Raw genomic sequence first — 19,370 nt, forward strand, 5'->3', positions numbered from 1 at the left:
TCCTTCCGCGGCCCCGCAAGATCCGTCCCCCATCTTCTTGCGGGGCGGATTTGGACAGGACGGCAACCACGCATGCGTGGGTGACGTCCGTTATGCGGCGCTGGCCGCGTCATCTATGCGGCGCCGCTTTTACGCGGGCGACAAGGCCTGCGCTGGTAGATGACGGGGCCCTGATACTGGCCCATTGTCAGGGCCTGAATCGGTCGGGACCGGGGCCGTTCCGCGCCGTCGTGAACCTCGACGGCGTACACGACGGCGCGGCCACTTCGGCGTGGGGGTGGAGAATCCCGCCCCCTGTGTGGTGAATATCAGAGCGCTCCACCTGAAGAGTCCAAATATCTGAAAGTGTCTGTGAGCAGTCAATATACTACTGTATTAAGGACCTTGTGGTTGATGTGCAGAGTTGGATCTTTCCTCAGATGCACTCTTTGGATGAAAAAGAGGCATCATTAGCCATTTTTCAAGGGGGTTAAACTTATCACGGAGAATCCAAGCCTCTAAGTGCCAAGCTCCCTCAAATATCTCTGATACCTGGGAGTGACTCAAAATGTATGAATCATGTGAACTCCCTAGATATCTAGCAAAAACATACTGGGTCTGCTTCCTGTGATCACAAATTAATTAGCTGGATGTTCAGAGAGTGAAATCCTTTTCTATTAATGAATCTCAAAGGCTACTACCCGGGAGTTCTCAGGGCCATATTTGTGCAATCGATGACACCCTTTACCTGTGGGACTCCTGAAATCACAATGAATCCAACAATTCTGGCATCCTGGCTTGCTTCTTCCATGCAGAACTGCATGTAATGGTGAGCTTTCCTGAAAAGGGCGCCTGTCACTTCCCTTATGCATTTGTGTGTCGCCGATTGTGAGATTTCTGAAAGGTTCCCAGTGCAATTTCCGAATGATCCGCAGGTAGAAATCTTCAATACAGCGGTAACCCTCAAGGCAACCCACATTAGATGCACTCCAAGTCTGTGAGGCCTGAAAGTGAAAGTGTCTGCAACACTATCTTTCACGCAACTCCATATATGAGCTGCATCTTCTGTAGACCCTTAGTCACACCAAACGCCTTTGTGAATTTGGCCCTTCCTGACCAGCATTGGGCTCTTTCTGGAGCCACAGTGGCTCTTGTTCCTCAAGGTGATGGTCTTCCCTACAACTGCCCCAATCCTCATTCTTATCCTCATTCAGTATTGCCTGAAAATTGCACTCTCCGCTTCTCCTTACATCAGTGAATGGATATAATTAAGCAATCAATGGGAGTTCCCATGGAATGTTCTCCGTCCATATATAAGGCAAGAATGCAGTCTCCAGTTCTTGAATTTCCCTTAGTCTGCACATCACATACCAAGGTCACCCCATGTAGGAGGACACCTGGTGGCTGATATTTCCCCTCACGTGTAATTGCATTCACAATGAGGGCCTTCATTAGGATCTTACAGATCCAGGTCCTCAGAACCACAGTCAGCCTTGTGTTGGTTGTCCTCCAGAGGCTTTTATAACAACTATGGATACTCAGTCCATGTGCTTATATCTTGACTGCAAGCAAAGTGCCTTGAATGCCTAGACCAATACACTAGGAAGATGGACCATGGCCCTCTGTGTGGCAAATGTGGCCATCGATTCTTCAAGCCTGCATCTATTCTGACATGCCCTTTTAAGAATCAGATGCTAATCAAGACCATTTGTACTACAACGTAATGGATTCTCACCTGAAGGTGCACCATTAGTAAAGGAACCAAGTGTTGTGTTATGTTACCTCGAGTAACATAAGCTGCTACTTGATGTAGGCTCTGCTGAAAGATGCTCCAGACTCGGAGATAAGTTTAACGTATTTATTGAACGATTAACAATGCTCTTAAATGAGTTTGACACTCTACTAATCTGCCTCTAGTAACTCAGTCTACTCTGCTAACTATACAAGCTTGCTCTCGACCATGTGCTAGGGTGTGAAGTTGCTGATAATCAACCCTGTACTGCTCTCTTGGTTTCTGCCGGTGGAAGAGGCCGAGCCTGTTTGCCTTGTCCTTTTTATATGGGTCGTGTAGTGCCCTTGTGGTAATGCCACCTCTGGGTGTCCTGATTACCCATTGGTTGTGTCCTGTTCTAATGACCCATTGGTTGCGTGGCTGCATATCATGACATCTCTGGTGCTCCCTCTAGGGGTCACTTAGCTTTAGTGTATTTACATTAACCCCTTGTGTATATACAGTGATGCATATCACTACATCCCCCCTTTTTTCTTGTTACATATTTTCTGTACTTTGTTAAAGAAAATTGTACAAAGCATGTAGATAAATGATGACATGTACAAGTTGTGATGATATTGATGATTATACAAAGCCAATTAATAATTATGAGTCCAATCTTAATTAAAAAAATTATGAGTCCAAACTTGATGAATTTGTTCGGTTGAGTCGCTTTCGTCTTCTGTTGTTGAAGTGGTGATGGCGATGTTGTCATTTCTTGGTGACTGTTGTCCGTGTTCTTCTGTTTAAGTAATCAGGAAGTCATCATGAGGTGTTCAAATGGTCGAATCACTTTGTTGTCTGATTTAGACTTTTTTTTCTACGCTTACGGTAGCGAGTCCGTATGTCATCTTTGTTGTCTGACCTTGACTTTTTTCTGTGTTTGCGGTATTGATGTCATCTGCCTTGAAAGCTGGTTTGCTTGTTTGTAGTGGAGCAAATGTGAATTTGTGAGATTCGTTGTCATGCCATGGTATGTTTGTAGTCTTGCCATTGTTTGGAGCTGTGCAGTTACATTGTCCTTCCTGTGCAGAGTTGTACCATGTCGTACAAGTTGTTGTTTCATTGTTGTCGTTTTTGTTGTTTTTGTCGTGCTTGTTGTTGCTGTTGTTGCCTGTGTTATGTTTCTTGTTGTTGTTTTTGTTGTTGTTCTCGTAGTTTCTGTTGTTGTACTTGTAGTTTTGTTTAGATCCTTGGGGTCGATGCAGATGCGTAGGTCTCCTGAAGGCTTTTTTACGCGCACTATTGAGCTGGCCCAGTCGGTTGGGTCGGTGACCTTAGAGGTGATGCCTTTCTTTTGTAGGTTGGTGAGCTCTGCTTTCCATCACTCCCTCAATGGAGCAGGGACTGTTTGTGGTGTGTGGCCCACTGGTTTGGCGTCAGGCCACAGTAGAATCTTGTATTCGTACGGAAGCATGGCCATCCTGCTGAAGACATCTGGGTACTGGATCAGGATCTTGTCGATGCTGGCCTGAAGATCCGGATGAGACGGCGTCATGGTGTAGACCCGTCGGATGAGGTTCAGTTGCTTGCAGGCGTGCGCACCTAGCAGGGACGCCTGTCTAGTTTAACAATCTCGAAGCGTAGGCTTGTCTGTATGTGTCAGTTGGACACTGTCAGGTGGCAGAACCCCAGTGCCTTAATTGCGTTGCCATTGTAGTCCTGGAGTTTGCAGGCAGCTGGAAGGAGCTTGGGAGCCTTCTTGATTCTCTTGAAGTCCAACTGCAAGATCAGGTTGGCGGAGGCACCTGTGTCCAGTTTGAACTCGATGGGGCATTGGTTGACATCCATCACTGCATTCCATTCGTCCTCGAAATGCTCGGCAAGAATTGACTGGACTTACGATGTGCCCGGTGTGGCGTATTCGCACTTCGTGATGATGCCTACTCGGTATGTGTTATCCAGGTAGTCATCGTCTGGATCTCGAGCACTACCTTGATCAGAGTCATGCGTTCGATGTTGCACATCTTGTATGGGAATTTTGATTTCTTCGTCACTTGTCTCACATACAGTGGGTAGACATTCAGTGTCCTCTTGTTGGTTAAATGAGCTGGGTAGACTTTCATAGTCTTCTTCTGGTGGCTCAGATAAGGTTGTTAGACCTTCATGGTCTTGTTCATGCATGGACTTCGCTGTGGAGTCTTGAGTTGCTTCCATTGTGGAGTCTGTCGACGAGCTCTCTGTGGAGGCTTGTATCGCTCTCTCTGTGAAGTCTTTCATCGCACTCTGTGTGGAGTCATGCAGTGGTCTCGCTGTGGAGTCGATCTGTGCGCTCCCAATGGAGTCGTTCAGTACTCGCTGTGTGACATCATTTTCTTCTTGGGTATTTGACAGGTTGCTGTCATCCAGTGTATCGACGATCTGCCATTGCGTCATGGTATTGGATTCATCTACCATGAGTAGAGTCGTGTTGAGCTATTCAACTGTGGCGCTGATGCTTTTATGATCATCATTTCTGAATAACTCAGCTATGTCTGAGTAGTATTCTTCAATATACAAATCATTTGGTTTCGGATTTGTCAGCGTGCTCTTCATGTTTAATGAACAAATCATCTTCTTTGGTTTCGGATTTGTCATTGTGCTCTTCACTTCGGGTGGTGCAAACTGCTTGTTCCAGGGTGCTGCGGAGGATATTTTCAACTGCTGGTAGAAGTTCAGGCATTGTTCTATCTTTCGAGGTGAAAGAATTGTGTTTTGTAGCTTTAAAATTCTTTTTTTCAATTTTTAGACATTTCCCCTTTAAGTGGGCGTGGTCCGGGGCCTCTGATGTCATGATGTTCGTGACGTAAAGCGTAGGAATGGATTGCACATGCGCAATCCGAGTTTCCTTTACTGTGCGCTCTTTTCGCTACTGCGCATGCGTGGTGCAGTTCTCGGCCGTTTCGTATTCCCGGTCGTATTGCGCATGCGCCGGGCCCCGGGATGAGCGCGCGAAATGGCTGCCGTCGACAATGTGGAGGCGCTGCATCCGGGAGATGGCCTGAACACTCTCCACCTCGTGGGAGATTTGTTTTTCACTCTCAGCATTTTTGTATTGTGAGTAGCGATTTTGTGAATGTTCATTCACAGTGCACGTTTGAATAGCGACTTTTAAGGTCATATGCCTGATTTTCAGCAATTGCTCTCGCAGAGGATCAGAGTGCACACCAAAAATGATTTGGTCTCTGATCATGGAGTCAGTTATGTCACCTAAGTTGCAGGATTGCGCTAGCAGCCTAAGGTTAGTTAGATAACTATTGAAGGATTCGTCTTTACCTTGCATCCTTTGCTTGAAGATGTAGCGCTCGAATATTTTGTTCGTGTCCACCTCGCAGTGGCTGTCGAATTTGTCCAGGATGGTCTGGTATTTTGTTTTGTCCTGCCCTTCTGAGTATTGAAATGAGTTGAAGATCTCTATCTCATGGTCACCCGCGGTGGTGAGTAGAAGAGCTATCTTCCAAGCATCAGTTGCGCCATTCAGGTCGGATGCTTCCACATATAGTTGGAATTTTTGTTTGAACGAACGCCAGTTAGCACTAAGATTACCGATGGTCCTGAGTTGATGAGGAGCCTGAATGTTGTCCATTGTGCTTGGATTCGGAAGCTGGTTGTCTCTAACCTTGCTAGTTGAACTATGGAGATTGAGCAGTCACTCCCGTACCATGTTGTGTTATGTTACCTCGAAGCTGCTACTTGATGTAGGCTCTGCTGAAAGATGCTCCAGACTCGGAGATAAGTTTAACGTATTTATTGAACGATTAACAATGCTCTTAAATGCGTTCGACTCTCTACTAATATGCCTCTAGTAACTCAGTCTATTCTGCTAACTGTACAAGCTTGCTCTCGCCCATGTGCTAGGGTGTGATGTTGCTGATAATCAACCCTGTCCTGCTCTCTTGGTTTCTGCCGGTGGAAAAGGCAGAGCCTGTGTGCCTTGTCCTTTTTATATAGGTCGTGTAGTGCCCCCTTGTGGTAATGCCAACTCTGGGTGGCCTGATTACCCATTGGCTGTGTCCTGTTCTAATAACCCATTGGTTGCATGTCTGCATACCATGACATCTCTGGTGCTCCCTCTAGCGGTTACTTAGTTGTAGTGTATTTACATTAACCCCTTGTGTACATACAGTGATGCATATCACTACACCAAGTTCATTCATTGTGCATTAGACCCTCAAATCCAGCACTCAGCTGAGTCATGCTCCCTGTGGTTTAAGCAGGACACTTACAGGGTGCTCCTTTAATCGGCCAGGAATTGCTGTGCTAAACTCCTCCCACACGTCCGAGACCCCTCCCTGACCAATTTTTTCTAGCTTGATTTTCAAACTGTTATTGCAAGGTTAGCTCGAAAATGGTGCTTCATTTGTGCGACCAGTTTCCAATCTCCCCTGTCACCCAACTCTCTGCCATCCTCCTCCATTCTCAGTGCCTCTTAATTCCCTTTCCTCCTATCACTTTCCAGCCTCCACCTCTTACCCTTGAATCCATCAATATCCATGTTGGTATTCTTCAAAGGGCCAATGCCCTTTGTCGACCTGATCCCTCCCCTTCTCAGGGCCACATTCACCCTGACTGTGACTGTGCCCTCTGTCTCTCAGTACCAATAACCCTAAGCCATACATGTCATGCAGAGCACTCTAACATGGTCCGCACGGCCCTGGAGAATTTTTATTTAAAATTCATTTATACAGTATGTGGGCTTCGCTGGTTCGGCCAGTATTTGTTACCCATTTGTAATTGCTCTTGAAAAGATGGTGGTGAACTGCCTTCATGAACCGTTGCAGTTAATGTGATGTAGGTACACCCACTATGCTATTAGGGAAGGAATTATAGGATTTTGACCCAGCTATAGTGAAGCAAGGGCGAGAAATTTCCAAGTCAGGGTGGTGAGTGACTTGGAGGTGAACCTCCAGGTGGTGGAGTTCCCAGGTATCTGCTGCTCTTGTCCTTCTCGATGGTAGTGGTCATGGGTTTGGATGGTGCTGCATAAGGAGCATTGTTGAATTTCTGCAGTGCATCTTGTAGATGGTACACTGCTGCTACTGTGCATCGGTGGAGGAGAGAGTGAATGTTTGTGGAAGGGGGAGAAATCAAGCGGCTGCTTTGTCCTGGATGGTGTCCAGCATCTTGAGTGTTGATGGAGCTGCACTCATCAAGGCAAGTGGGGAATTTTCCATCAGACTCCTGACTTGTGCCTTACAGGTGGTAGACAGACTCTGGGGAGTCAGGAGGTGAATTACTCGCCACAAGATTCCGAGCCCCTGACCTGCTCCTGCAGCCAAGTATTTATATGGCTATTGCAGTTCAGTTTCTGGTCAATGGTAACCCCCAGTATGTTGCCCCAGGACATTCTCTTCAATATGCCCCCAACAGCATGGTCTCTGCCCCAAGACAGTCTGTTCAATATACCCTCGGCAGTGTGATCTCTGCCCCTGGACAGTCTCTTCGATATGCCCCTGACAGTTCGGCAACAGCCCAGGACAGTCTCTTCAATAGGTCCCCGACAGTGTGGCATTAGCCACAGGACAGTCTCTTCAATATGGCCCCGACAGTTTGACAGTGGCCCCCAGACAGTCTCTTCAATATGCCCCCAAAAGTGTGGCATCAGCCCCGGGACATTCTCATCAATGTGTCCCGATAACATGGTCCCTGCCCCAGGGTAATCTCTTCAATATGCGCCCAATAGCGTGGCCTCAGTCCCAGGGCAGTCACTGACTCTTCCTTGAGCAGTCTTACAACTCTTGCCCAGGGCAGTTTTTCACTACTCCACTCTGCTCCGTGACCAGCCTATAGTCCTGCTTCTGTCTTCCCCATTCCCTCCTGAGTGCCTCCACCTACTCCCTCTCACCAGTCCTGCTTCTGTTCCCCTCCCCTCCCCGCAGGTCTTGCCTCCCCTGTGTCCAGCCTTGGTGCAATTTGCAATACAGGCACTGGGAATCTCACAGCAAAGCTTTTAAAGATAGAAAAAACAGCGTCTATGTACTTCAAAGTTATTGATGAAGTGAAGCTCGCCAAGTGCATGTCACTTATATATAGTCGGAAATACTGGCGGGGCACTTAATTTGGAGGAGAGGCAGCACAGTGGCACATTGGTTAGCACTGCTGCATCACAGCAACAAGGTCCCAGGTTCGATCCCGGCTCTGGGTCACTGTCCGTGTGGAGTTTGCACATTCTCCCCGTGTTTGCGCGGGTTTCACCCCCACAACCCAAAGATGTGCAGGGTAGGTGGACTGGCCACGCTAAATTGCCCCTTACTGGAAAAATGAATTGGGTACTCTAAATTTTTTTTTTTTAAGTTTGGAGGGGAATGTAATTCCAGCAAGTTAGCCTTTAAATGAGCATTCTTGAGATGCAAATGAATGCAAATGTGGTTCCCGACATAGATCAGCAGGAAGCTCGACCTGCCTTTAACCTGCCAGTCAGAGAACAAAATACCGAACTAATTTCCCACTGCTTCATCCACCTTTCCAAATTTAGTGCACCCACCCGCCACAATCCCTGCCGCTGGTAGGAGGAGAAAATTCAACCCCTTTGCCAGAACTAGAAAAGATTAGAGTTGAAGCTGGTTTAAAAGATTGCAATTTCAACCAAAATCAGGGTAGAATTTTTTTTTTAATTCCTTCTAAGCGATGCAGAAATAAATTCAAATATAAAACGTAGGAACTGCAGCATTAGCCATCTTGCTTTGAAGTACTTTGTTTAAAAAGACGCATGCACCATGGACTTTATGTACACATGTATAATGGATGTTGTACATCCTATGAGATCCTTGATATATACAAATTCTGTAAACATCCTGAGCCTCGATTACAGATTTGGACCTCAAGCTCAGAATGGTCTTCTGTAAGGGCTGAACATTTCAACATTTTCAACGGGAAGTGTCGAGCAAAATACCGAGAGTTTGTTTTATAACCAATATCCCAACAAACACATTGCAAATTGCACAAAGCATATTCTCACTGGATGAAATGTTTTTAAGATGATTGGCAAAAGAACCAAGAGGAGATGAGGAAAACTGTTTTATGCTGTGAGTTATGATGATTTGGAATGCATGGCCTGAGAGATTTAATAGTAACATTGTAAAGGTAACCACATATGTATGGGTAAAAGTAACAACTTTAAGGCTATTGGCAAAAGGTAGGAAAAGGTACAATGGCCAAATGGCCTCTTTCTTTGCTGTATGATTCCATAGGTAAGACCTTTGGGGCGCGATTCTCCACTTCCACGCCGGTTGGGAGAATCGCCTGGGCCGCCAAAATTTCCGGGGACGCCGGTCCGATGCCCTCCCGCAATTCTCCCAAGGGGCGGGAACGGCCCGGTCGAGTTTCGCGGGCCACAGGCCGGAGAATCGCCGGAGACACCGAAAATGGCGATTCTCCGGCACCACCGCTATTCTCAGGTCCAGATGGGTCGAGCGGCCAGGCCAAAACGGCGGGTTCCCCCCGGCGCCATCCACACCTGGTCGCTGCCGTCGTGGGTGGTGCATGAACGCTGGGGGGGCGGCCTGTGGGGGGGCGAGGGGGGATCCTGCACCGGGCTTCACCTGGAATGTGGGGTGGCCCGCGATCGGTGCCCACCAATCGTCGGGCCATCCTCTCTGAAGTAGGACCTCCTTCCTTCCGCGCCCCCGCAAGATCCGTCCCCCATCTTCTTGCGGTGCGGACTTAGAGAGGACGGCAACCACGCATGCGCGGGTTGGCGCCGGCCAACCCGCGCATGCGCGGATGACGTCCGTTATGCGGCGCCGGCCGCGTCATCTATGTGGCGCCGCTTTTATGCGGGCGACAAGGCCTGGCGCGTGTAAATGACGCGGCCCCGATACTGGCCCATTGTCAGGGCCTGAATCGGTCGGGACCGGTGCTGTTCCGCGCCGTCGTGAACCTCGACGGCGTTCACGACAGCACGGCCACTTCGGCGTGGGAGTGGAGAATCCCGCCCTTGGAGCTTAGAAGAGTGAGAATATTGCTGAAACAGAAAACGTCCTGAGGGGATTTTACAGATTGGATACTGAGAGGATGTTCTGCCATGTGGGAGAGGCTAGAGACACATTTTTAAAATAAGGGGAGTGATTCAATGAAATTCTTTCTAAGTGTCATTTTGGGCGAGTTTGGCAGGGTGTTTCCTGTCGGCTTTTTCGGTGAGATCCACACAGGTATTCACCCACACTCCGTCATTTTTGGGGCCTTGGGGAGATTCTCTCCGATCTAGCCTACACTTCGGAAAATTTTCATCACTGGGAAGATGAACTCGCTGGTGAGAACAGCTCCTCAGAGATCAGGCTGCCATTTTGAAAGGGAGCTCCAATCTTTAAGGAAGCTTGAGGATCCTCCAAACCCTCCACCCACGGACAATGTCACCGCCGCACACATGGGCAATATCCGACCACCCCAAGTGAGGACATTCACTATGGGATCGCTGAGGGCCCCCCTTTTCAGGCAACCCCATGCCCCTTTTCGGGACCTCCCCTTGAGGACCCCCAGCTTTCACCCCCCCGACCTCTTATGAGACCCTTCATACCCGGCCTTCACCATTCCCCCCCCCAACTCTTCATATCCCCTCATCCCCCCTTTCTTTTTTAAAATAAATTTAGAGTACCCAATTATATTTTTTCACAATTAAGGGCCAATTCAGTGTGGCCAATCCACCTAACCGGTACACCTTTGGGTTGTGAGGGTGATATCCACGCAGACACGGGGAGAATGTGCAAACTCCACACGGACATTGACCCGGGGCCGGGATTCGAACCTGGGACCTCGGCGGCGTGAGGCAGCAATGCGAACCACTGCGCCACAGTTCTGCCCCTCAACCCCCCTTTCAAGGGCATGGTCTCCCTCGGCCCCGGCCCTTGCCAGTGCCAAACTGCCACCCTGGAACTGCCACCCAGACACCCTGTCAGTGCCCTTGCCAGGCTGACAGTGCCATCTGGGCACCTTGGTAGTGCCAGGCTGACAGTGCCAAGTTGCCCGGGTAACAGAGGGAGACCCTGCCCTGTCCCCGATCACCCAGGCGTCTCCAATGGCCTGGGCGACCCCCCAAGTGCCGTTATGTCTGGTCCACATTTGTGTGGACCAATACTAAACAGCGCTCAGTCCAGCCCTTACTGGGGAGGCTGTTAGTTCCTGGGCACCAGAAGAATCCAGCGCATGCATTTTTAAAGGAGCATTATGGCATGTTTAAATATGCTGATCTGGATCTCGCCCAGTGCACGCAAGATCCAGATCGCGACATCTCACATGGTTTGGTAGAATGTCGCAAGACATCTTGAGCATCGTGAATCTCGCGAGAGGCCTCACACGAGATTCAATGGCCTCGGCATGACACTAAGTTGGGCGCGGTGCGGCCGGTAAACCATGCCCAAGTGTTCCCATGTGAGATGAAAATGAGGAGAATTTCTTTATTTCAGAATGTTTTTGGTTGGTGGAATTCCCTTCCCCAGAGAATGGTGGGGGCAGAGTCGTTGAATATTTTCAAGGTGGAATTAGGTAGATTCTTGATTGACAAGGGAGTTGAAAGGTATGGGGGTCAACAGGAAAGTGGAGTTGAGGCCACAATGAGATCAGCTATGAACTTATCAAATGGCAGAGCAGGCTCGAGGGGCCCAATGGCCCACTCCAGCTCCTAATTCATATATATGTTTATATGAATTGTCTTTCAATCTGAAACAGGTATTGCTAATGGAAAATATGTAGCAATAATCCACATTATTTTATATTTAGACCATAAGAAATAGGAACAGGAGTAGGCCATTCGGCCCTTTGAGCCCACTCCACCATTCAATGGAAGCATGGCTGATCCGTCATTCCTCACGTCCATTTCCTGCCCTGTCGCAGTAACCCTCAATTCCTTTACTGATCAAGAATCTGTCTATCACAGCCTTAAATATACACAAACATTTTGCCCCCACAGCTCTCTGTGGCAAGAAGTTCCAAAGACTCACAACCTTCTGAGAGAAGAAATTCCTCCTTATCTCAGTCATAAATTGGCTCCCCTTTATTCCGAGACTATTCCCTCTTTGTCCTAGACCCGCCACTGAGGGGAACATGCTCTCAGCATTTACCCTGTCAACCCGCCCATGAGGGGAAGCATACTCTCAGCATTTGCCCTGTCAAGCCCCTTAAGAATCCTATGTTTCAATTAAATCACCTCTCATTCTTCTAAATTCCAAAATTATAATGTGGAGTCCATCAATTTCAACGGCAAACGGGACATTTAATGCTGTGCCTTGGAGACAGGCAGCAGATAGAAACTTCGAACCATGAAAGTGGGCAAATCAGAATAGCCTTGGCTGAAACAGAATCCAAGTCCAGTGTCAGACGTGCTACAAACAATAGGGGAAGGGACTGGAGTGCTTGAGATAATTAAAGTGGGCGGCACAGTGGCACAGTTGTTAGCACTGCTGTCTCGCTGTGCCAGGGACCCAGGTTCGATTCCAGCCTTGAGTTACTGCCTGCGCGGAGTTTGCACGTTCTCCCCATGTCTGCATGTGTTTCCTCCCACAATCCAAAAATGTGCAGATTAGGTGGATTAGCTGTGCTAAAATTGCCCCTTGGTGTCCAGGGATGCAGGTTAGGTGGGGTTATGGGGATCGGGTGTGGTGGGCAGGGGTGTGGGCCTGGGTAGGACGCTCTTTCGGAGGGTCGGTGCAGACTCAATGTGCCAAATGTTCTCCTTCTGTACTGTAGGGATTCTATAAAGTGCAGGATGCACTAGCATTCAAGGCAAAGATCTGAACTGCACAAGGTCTCTGCTGGGATAGAAAACCACAAGCTGCAGTTTCTGCAGTTTCTAGTTCGTCGGGGATGTAAATTCTGCTGCAAGGAAGTGCAGTGAGATCATTGCAATAGGTTACAACTTATTCAGGTAATCTGAAATCACATCAGATTACTGGCAGTGTGCTGTGAGAGACACCTGTACTGTTGAGCATGTAAATATTATGAGATGCACTTTGCAGCCTCACTCTGTATGCTTAGAAACAATGAGGTGCATGAAACCATGTCTAAATCCTGCATGAACGTGTCATTGCTCCTTAGGTCCAGAGTTATATCACATGTATTATTTTTAAACAAAGCAAATTTATTCAACAATTTTCTGCTTTGCTTCCCGGCGACACAATGGCACAGTGGTCATCACTGCTGCCTCATTGCACCAGAAACCTGTGTTCGATTCCAGCCTTGGGTGGCTGTCGGTGTTTGCAGGTTGCGGTGGGCAGGGGAGTGGGCCTAGTTCAGGTGTTCTTTCAGAAGGTTGGTGCAGACTCAATGGGCTGAATGGCTCCCTTCTGCACTGTAGGGATTCTATGGTTCTGTCATTTTATCTCCTCTCCTTCACCTTGGTTTGGTGCTGTATTTCAGATTGTGGGTACACACATCCTGTTGTCGAGTCACAACCCCTGAGGTCAGCAGTCAGGAGTGAAGATGGAATATCAAAAGGTTACCACTCAGACTTTCTCTCCGCTGAGAGATGCTACAATTTTCAGCAGACCCCTCTCAGTGGTTCAGGCTGGGAACTAAGTAAAAGAGGAATCCTATTTCTTCACTGCCAGCCCATGCCATTGAGTTCTTGCAGACTCTTGGTGTCACTGCTGTTTTACCTGGATAAAAACCCTGCACCACCGGTCTGGTCTGTTCTGAGTTAAATAACCCCAACCAGTGTGGAGGGGTGGGAAGATGAGCAAATGGGCGGCACGGTGGCATGGTAGCACGCTACTGCCTCACAGCTCCAGGGACCCGGGTTCAATTCCGGCCTCGAGTCACTGTCTGTGTGGAGTCTGCATGTTCTCCCCGTGTCTGTGTGGGTTTCCGCCGGGTGCTCCCGTTTCCTCCCACAGTCCAAAGATGGGCAGGTTATGTGGATTGGCCATGCTACATTGCCCCTTAGTGTCCCAATGTTTAGCTGGGGTTGCTGGGTTACGGGGATAGGGTGGAGGTGTGTGCTTGAGTCGGGTGCTCTTTACAATGGCTGGTGCAGACGCGATGGGCTGTATGGCCTCCTTCTGCACTGTGAATTCTATGAATTACAGTAAAATTCCAGGGCAGGATATAGTTAAGTCTGACCCGGTTTCCCTTTCCTCATTGCTATTCGGTGATTCCTGCGAAAACCAAGGTGTCGAGATTGGAATTTCCTCATTAATGGTGCCAGTTTTCTGTCTGTGGTGGGCCATGCAGGGGCACTATCTCGCTGAATCCCTACACATTTCTGCAATCTTAGCAACATTCCAACAATATTTTTGATAGATAAATATGGGTGTCACCTTTAATAAGTCTGTAAATGAGAGAATGAGATCTTCCACCGTTACTTATTTGCTGAAGCTGAGTACAGAAAAAGGGGCTGTTACTTTAAAGTGACACAGGAGCCACTCAGAAGGGGAAATCATGAGATGGACTGTCCCATTTTGGCAGAGTTTCAACAGAGGCAGCCAGATAGGGAACGTTCAAGTGCTGTGTGGCTCTTTGAACCAAAAGCCTGCTTAAAACATTTAAATAATCCTGCAGTCAAGAATATTTGCCAGGGTCAGTGGAGGGTCACACAGGGGAGAAAAGATCCGGCACCATCCCACTTTTACCGGCAGTGCCACCTGAGATTTAAAGAAAAAATCCTGGTCTGCGTATCTGAATATTGCACGGGTGCAAGATCAGTCTTGAGTATGATGGCTCCCACAGTTGAATACTTTGCCAACATTCACTACCTGGCATTGCACAAGAATTACTATTTTTGCAAGGTACTACAGATCTTATGGTCCCATAACGTGAAGAGGTGATGGGAGGAACAAAAAAAAAATCATCACTGATATTCCTGCCTGATTAATGCATGCATGTTCACACACACTAACAGAGCATGCATATATATACCAATGCTGCCAGCTGAGCTACAGTGGGCAAGACTGTTACAAAGGTGTTTGTATGTTAAAGAATTACACATCAACTACATAAACACTATTTCTCTTTCACCAGCTCATAGAATCACAGAATCACACAGTGCAGGAAGAGGCCCTTTGGTTCATTGGGTCTGCACCGACATATGAAGAACCCATGACCGCCTGCCTACCTACCGCCTGCCACCCAGCACTTGGCCAATAGCCTTGAATGTTATGACATGCCAGGTGCTCATCCAGGTACTTTTTCAAGGATGTGAGACAACCTGTCTCTACCACCCTCCAAGGCAGTGCATTTCAGACCGTTACTATCCTCTGGGTAAAAAGGGTTTTCCTCACCTTGAACTTGTGTCCCCTCGCGGCTGACCTTTCAACGAAGAGGAACAGCTGCTCCCTATCTATCTTGTCCATGCCCCTCATAATCTTGTACACAACTTCCCCCATCCCAAATAATCTGAGACCAAGGTTGACACAATCAATTAACTTTTTATTCACGTGCTTATTGGTTTAAAAATATCACAAAAATGATTATTTTCAAAACGTAATTTCAGTCCTTTTGTCAGCACACACAGAAATTGAATGGTAGGACCCTTGGAAGTACAAAGGAGCAGAAAGACCTTGGTGCGCATGTCCCATAGATCCCTGAAGACAGCAGGACAGGTAGATAATGTGGATAAGAAGGTATTTGGGATAATTGCCATCATTAGCCAAGGCATAGAATAGGAGCAGGGAGGTTATGATGGAGCTGTATAAAACGTTGGCTAGGCCACAGCTAGAGTACTGTGTGCAGTCTGGTCGCCACATGACAAGAAGGAAATGATTGTACTAGAGAGGGTGCAGAGGAGATTCACCAGGATGTTGCCTGGGCTGGATTGTTTCAGCTATCAAGAGAGACTGGTTAGGCTGGGGTTGTTTTCCTTGGGACAGATAAGACTGAGGGGGGCCTGATTGAGTTGTATAAAATGTGAGGGGCATAGATCGGGTGGATAGGAAGGAATAATTTGCCTTCGCAGAGGGATCAATAACTAGTGGGCATATATTTAAGGTGGGGGCAGGCAATTTAGAGGGGGTGTGAGGGAAAATCCTGTCACCCAAATCTGGGTGGGAATCTGGAACTCACTGCCTGAAAGGGTGGTAGACGAGGGAACCCTCACAACTTTTAGGACGTATTTAGATGAGCACTTGAAATACCACAGCATACGGGCCAAGTGCTGGAAAATGGAATTAGAGTAGATAGGTGCTTGATGGTCGGCACCGACATGATGGGCCGAAGTACCGCTTTCCATGCTGTATGCACTTAAAAGGTGCAAAGTTGCTGCAACATGCCAGAGATGGGATGGTAACATAGTGCAAAGGGTGTAGTCTGTGGATTGGGGGCTGTGAGGGGCGGGGGGGGGGGGGGGGGGGAGGGGGGGCGGGAGAGATGTTGGCAGTGATTACTAAAAATAACTTCAAAAATCAGGGGAGCCACAGAGAGACTGAGGGACAGTGTGCTGGGTTCAGAGTGTGAGAGACTGGGTCAGAGTTTGTAAGTCAGAGTGAGATTGATATAGGAGACAAGGAGGCTGTGTGAATGTTAAAACTGTGAGACTCAGAGGCTGAAAAGTGAGTCAAAGTGAGAGAGAAAGTATCAGAGTTAGTGAAAGGCAGAATCAGAGAAAGTGTGAGAATCAGACGAGTGACGGAGAAGCTGTGAGAGTGTCTGGGAGACAGAGAGTGAGAGACAGAGTCAGTGTGTGTGTATGTGAAAGTCACTGAGGAGGACTATGTGTGGGTCAGAGACAGAAAAAGGGGTGCATGTGTGTTTCAGAGTGAGAGGGAGAGTGAGAGTGTGTCTGAAAGTTAAGTGAGAGGGAAAGGGGGAAGTCAGATAGTGTGTGTGTGAACGAGACAGAGGAAGAGAGCCAGAGAGTGAGTATGTGTGGGTTCGAGTGGGAGAGACTTGAGAGTCAGAGAATGTGAGAGTGAAGCCACAGGAGGTTCGGATTGGATGAGGCAAAAAGTTATGACAACCACCACCCACCACGTTGCCGTCTGCTGAGAAAGGTAGTGAATGGGTACAGACTGATAGGTAGTGAACGGGTACAGACAAATAGATCTAAAATTTAAAATATATATACTGGGGACTACGCGAGGATACTTTACTCCTGACTCACCCATGCAGAAACCTCGGAGTCATGGAAACGGCGAACACTATTTGTTACGGACACCCACCCACCCATGTGTTTTATTTTGCAGATGTCGTTAAGTGTTTTATTTATTTACTCAATTTCACGAAAGCTGCTGGGTTGTTTTTCGTCTCGTCTAATCTCAAGAGCCGTCTGCAGGGAGCAGCCTCGCGTCAGCACCGCTGGGGGAAGGAAGGCTGCACATCTGGAACTCCTTACAGATGTTTCCAAAAATGTATAGATGCATCATTAAAGACAATTACTAAAATATTTGCAAGAATTCCCTCCGTTATACTTAATGCAGTTTAGTAGCGAAGGAGTAAAACAAAAAGATGGGATATATGTATATATTTCATTTCCAAACTCGGTACTTTTAAACATTGTAAACATTACATTAGATTGTTGCGTTTTAAATTCTTATATTGCCCTGTTGAGAATATCATCGCCTTTTGCATCTTAATTCAAGCCCCCTCTGAACTTCCCCCATGAATGACATGACCACATTTCAGCGTCAGAATCGCTCTCCAGGTTAATTATTCACTTCAAAGGGTTGTGAACAATAATAATTCCAGAAGTAAATCCCATACCTTGATCCATAGACCTCATGATGTGATAGGGCACCACTCTGCAGGCAGCTTCTCTGAACATTTGCAGGCAGGACGGTTAACATCAGTATCTCAGACTGGAATTGCAGTGCATATGATGGCAAGGTTCCGAAGGAGATTCTCTTTTCCTGGGGAAGGCGAGGCGGGAGCAATCCGGCTCGGCAGTCAGGATTTGAGCTTCCCCATGCGCTGCACTGACTTTCTTCTGTCCCAGAGCTTACTCACTACAGAGGGAAAACGCCACTTCCTTCCCAAGGATCAGAGTGTTTATAGTTTCGCTCCAGTAAAATAACGGGATTCCCTTTATGTTTCCTCCTGTTTAGTCCGTTGCCTTGACCACCTTGGCATCCATCCCGAGCCTGAACTAAGGGGTTTCCTGCAAACTCGTAACTCTGGAATCCATTACGTCGCCACAGATAAATGCCAAGAGATTTTTTTTTGCGGGCTTCTTATTCAGAAATACAAGTGCTTCATTGTCAAATGTACTTCTCAAGTCTGAAGGACAAAGAAATTAGCCTTTTAAAAAGAGCAGTCAGATACATTTTGCAGACTCTATATTCCTATAGGATTGTTGGAAGAAATTGCCCTCTTTCGTCTATCAAATCAATTTTTTTTTCATTCTTCATATAACCCCCCCCCCCCCCCCCCCCTCACACACACACACACACATTTTACTTTAGTTTTCTTCATATTGTTGGAACCCAATCCAGATCATCGAGACCACCTTCAGAAATCTATCGGTAGTTTTGGGGGGAAAAAGGTTTCGGTGTCTTGGAGATAATTAGGAGAAGTGACAGGAATAATGAGACATTTGAAACTAGGTTCTGAGGGGAAATTAAGCCCTGAGGTTTATATTTTATATATTTTTTGAAGCAAAAGGAACGATGATGCAACTTTGACGAATCCTGGAAAGAAAAGGATAATACAGATGCAAGCAGATGTTTTAAATTGAGTTTAAAGGACAGAACCGAGGAGAATGAACGCAAAATTATGCAGGACTCGAGTTTTATTTTTTGGGGTCCTCCAGGTGAATACACCATGTAGGGTGAGCATTGAATTCGAAACTCTACTCATGGGCGCCCGCTTAGCTCAGTTGGCTGGGCAGCTGGTTTGTGGTGCAGAGTGAGGCCAGCAGAATGGGTGCAATTCCCCTCACCTGCTGAGGTTATTCATGAAGACCCCGCCCTCACAACCTTGCCCCTTGCCTCAGGTTAAATCACCACCAGTCAGCTCTTCTAGCAGCCTTTGGTCACCTGGGGCTATGGTGACTTTACTTCATACCCGTTAGATATGAATGGATGATAAACTATCTTTCCTAGTTATTGAGGGACGTGGTTACAAAACTGCCATTGGTCTCAATGGGTTGGGAGGGGAATCATTTGGAGTCTCTGTTTCCTTTTTGCAACCCATTGGAAAACGTGCCTTGGGAGAAGATCAGGAGCAGGTGGAATGCTCTCATGCACCCCATCCAGTTACATGGCATGTTGATCCCACTGACTAAAATGGCATATACAATACAGCCACCTCGGTGAGATACTGATACTGTTGCCACTTTGAACCATTCCCCAGTTTGCGCAGGAAGCGAGTTGGATGGGGAAAGGGTTGCTAGAAGGGGGCTGCAGTGGGGGAAAAAAATCTCCACAAGCTACTGGGCATATGGAATAGCCTCTAAGCTAATGCAATTAACCCTGTGCTTAATTAACATCACTGAAAACAACCTAAGTGAATATTTGGATGTGAAACGATTAAGAGAAAGAAAATGAGGGACAAATGCAGCTATAGAAAGTGAAAGTCTGGACCTGTGTGAACCCTACAAATACCATGCCAAGCAAAGCAAGGCTAGACTCGGGACCTGAATTACAGAATATAAAGACAGATATGCTCAAGCTTTACTAGATTCACCTTTTCCACAGGAGCAAGTTACAGACCTTTCTTCATGGGATTAGATGGTTGGATAGAGTCCAATCAGAACGGAATCTGCATTGATCTGTGAAAGAAA

The 19,370-nt window shown here is 47.4% G+C and overlaps 1 protein-coding gene across 1 annotated transcript in view; it reads right to left on the minus strand.

Moving 5' to 3' along the window:
• The window catches only part of LOC140406855 (nuclear factor of activated T-cells, cytoplasmic 2-like), a gene marked incomplete at its 3' end in the record, with an annotated part of 56,684 nt that extends 38,976 nt beyond the window's left edge, over positions 1–17,708 (minus strand). Inside the window, exon 1 of the mRNA XM_072494737.1 lies at positions 17,354–17,708. Within this exon, the coding sequence (XP_072350838.1) occupies positions 17,354–17,414 (61 nt within the window). The remainder of the gene's footprint in view (positions 1–17,353) is intronic.
• Between the last annotated feature and the right edge of the window lie 1,662 nt (positions 17,709–19,370).

This window comes from Scyliorhinus torazame, unplaced genomic scaffold (assembly GCF_047496885.1).
Source record: "Scyliorhinus torazame isolate Kashiwa2021f unplaced genomic scaffold, sScyTor2.1 scaffold_938, whole genome shotgun sequence".
NCBI classification, from domain to species: Eukaryota; Metazoa; Chordata; class Chondrichthyes; order Carcharhiniformes; family Scyliorhinidae; genus Scyliorhinus; species Scyliorhinus torazame.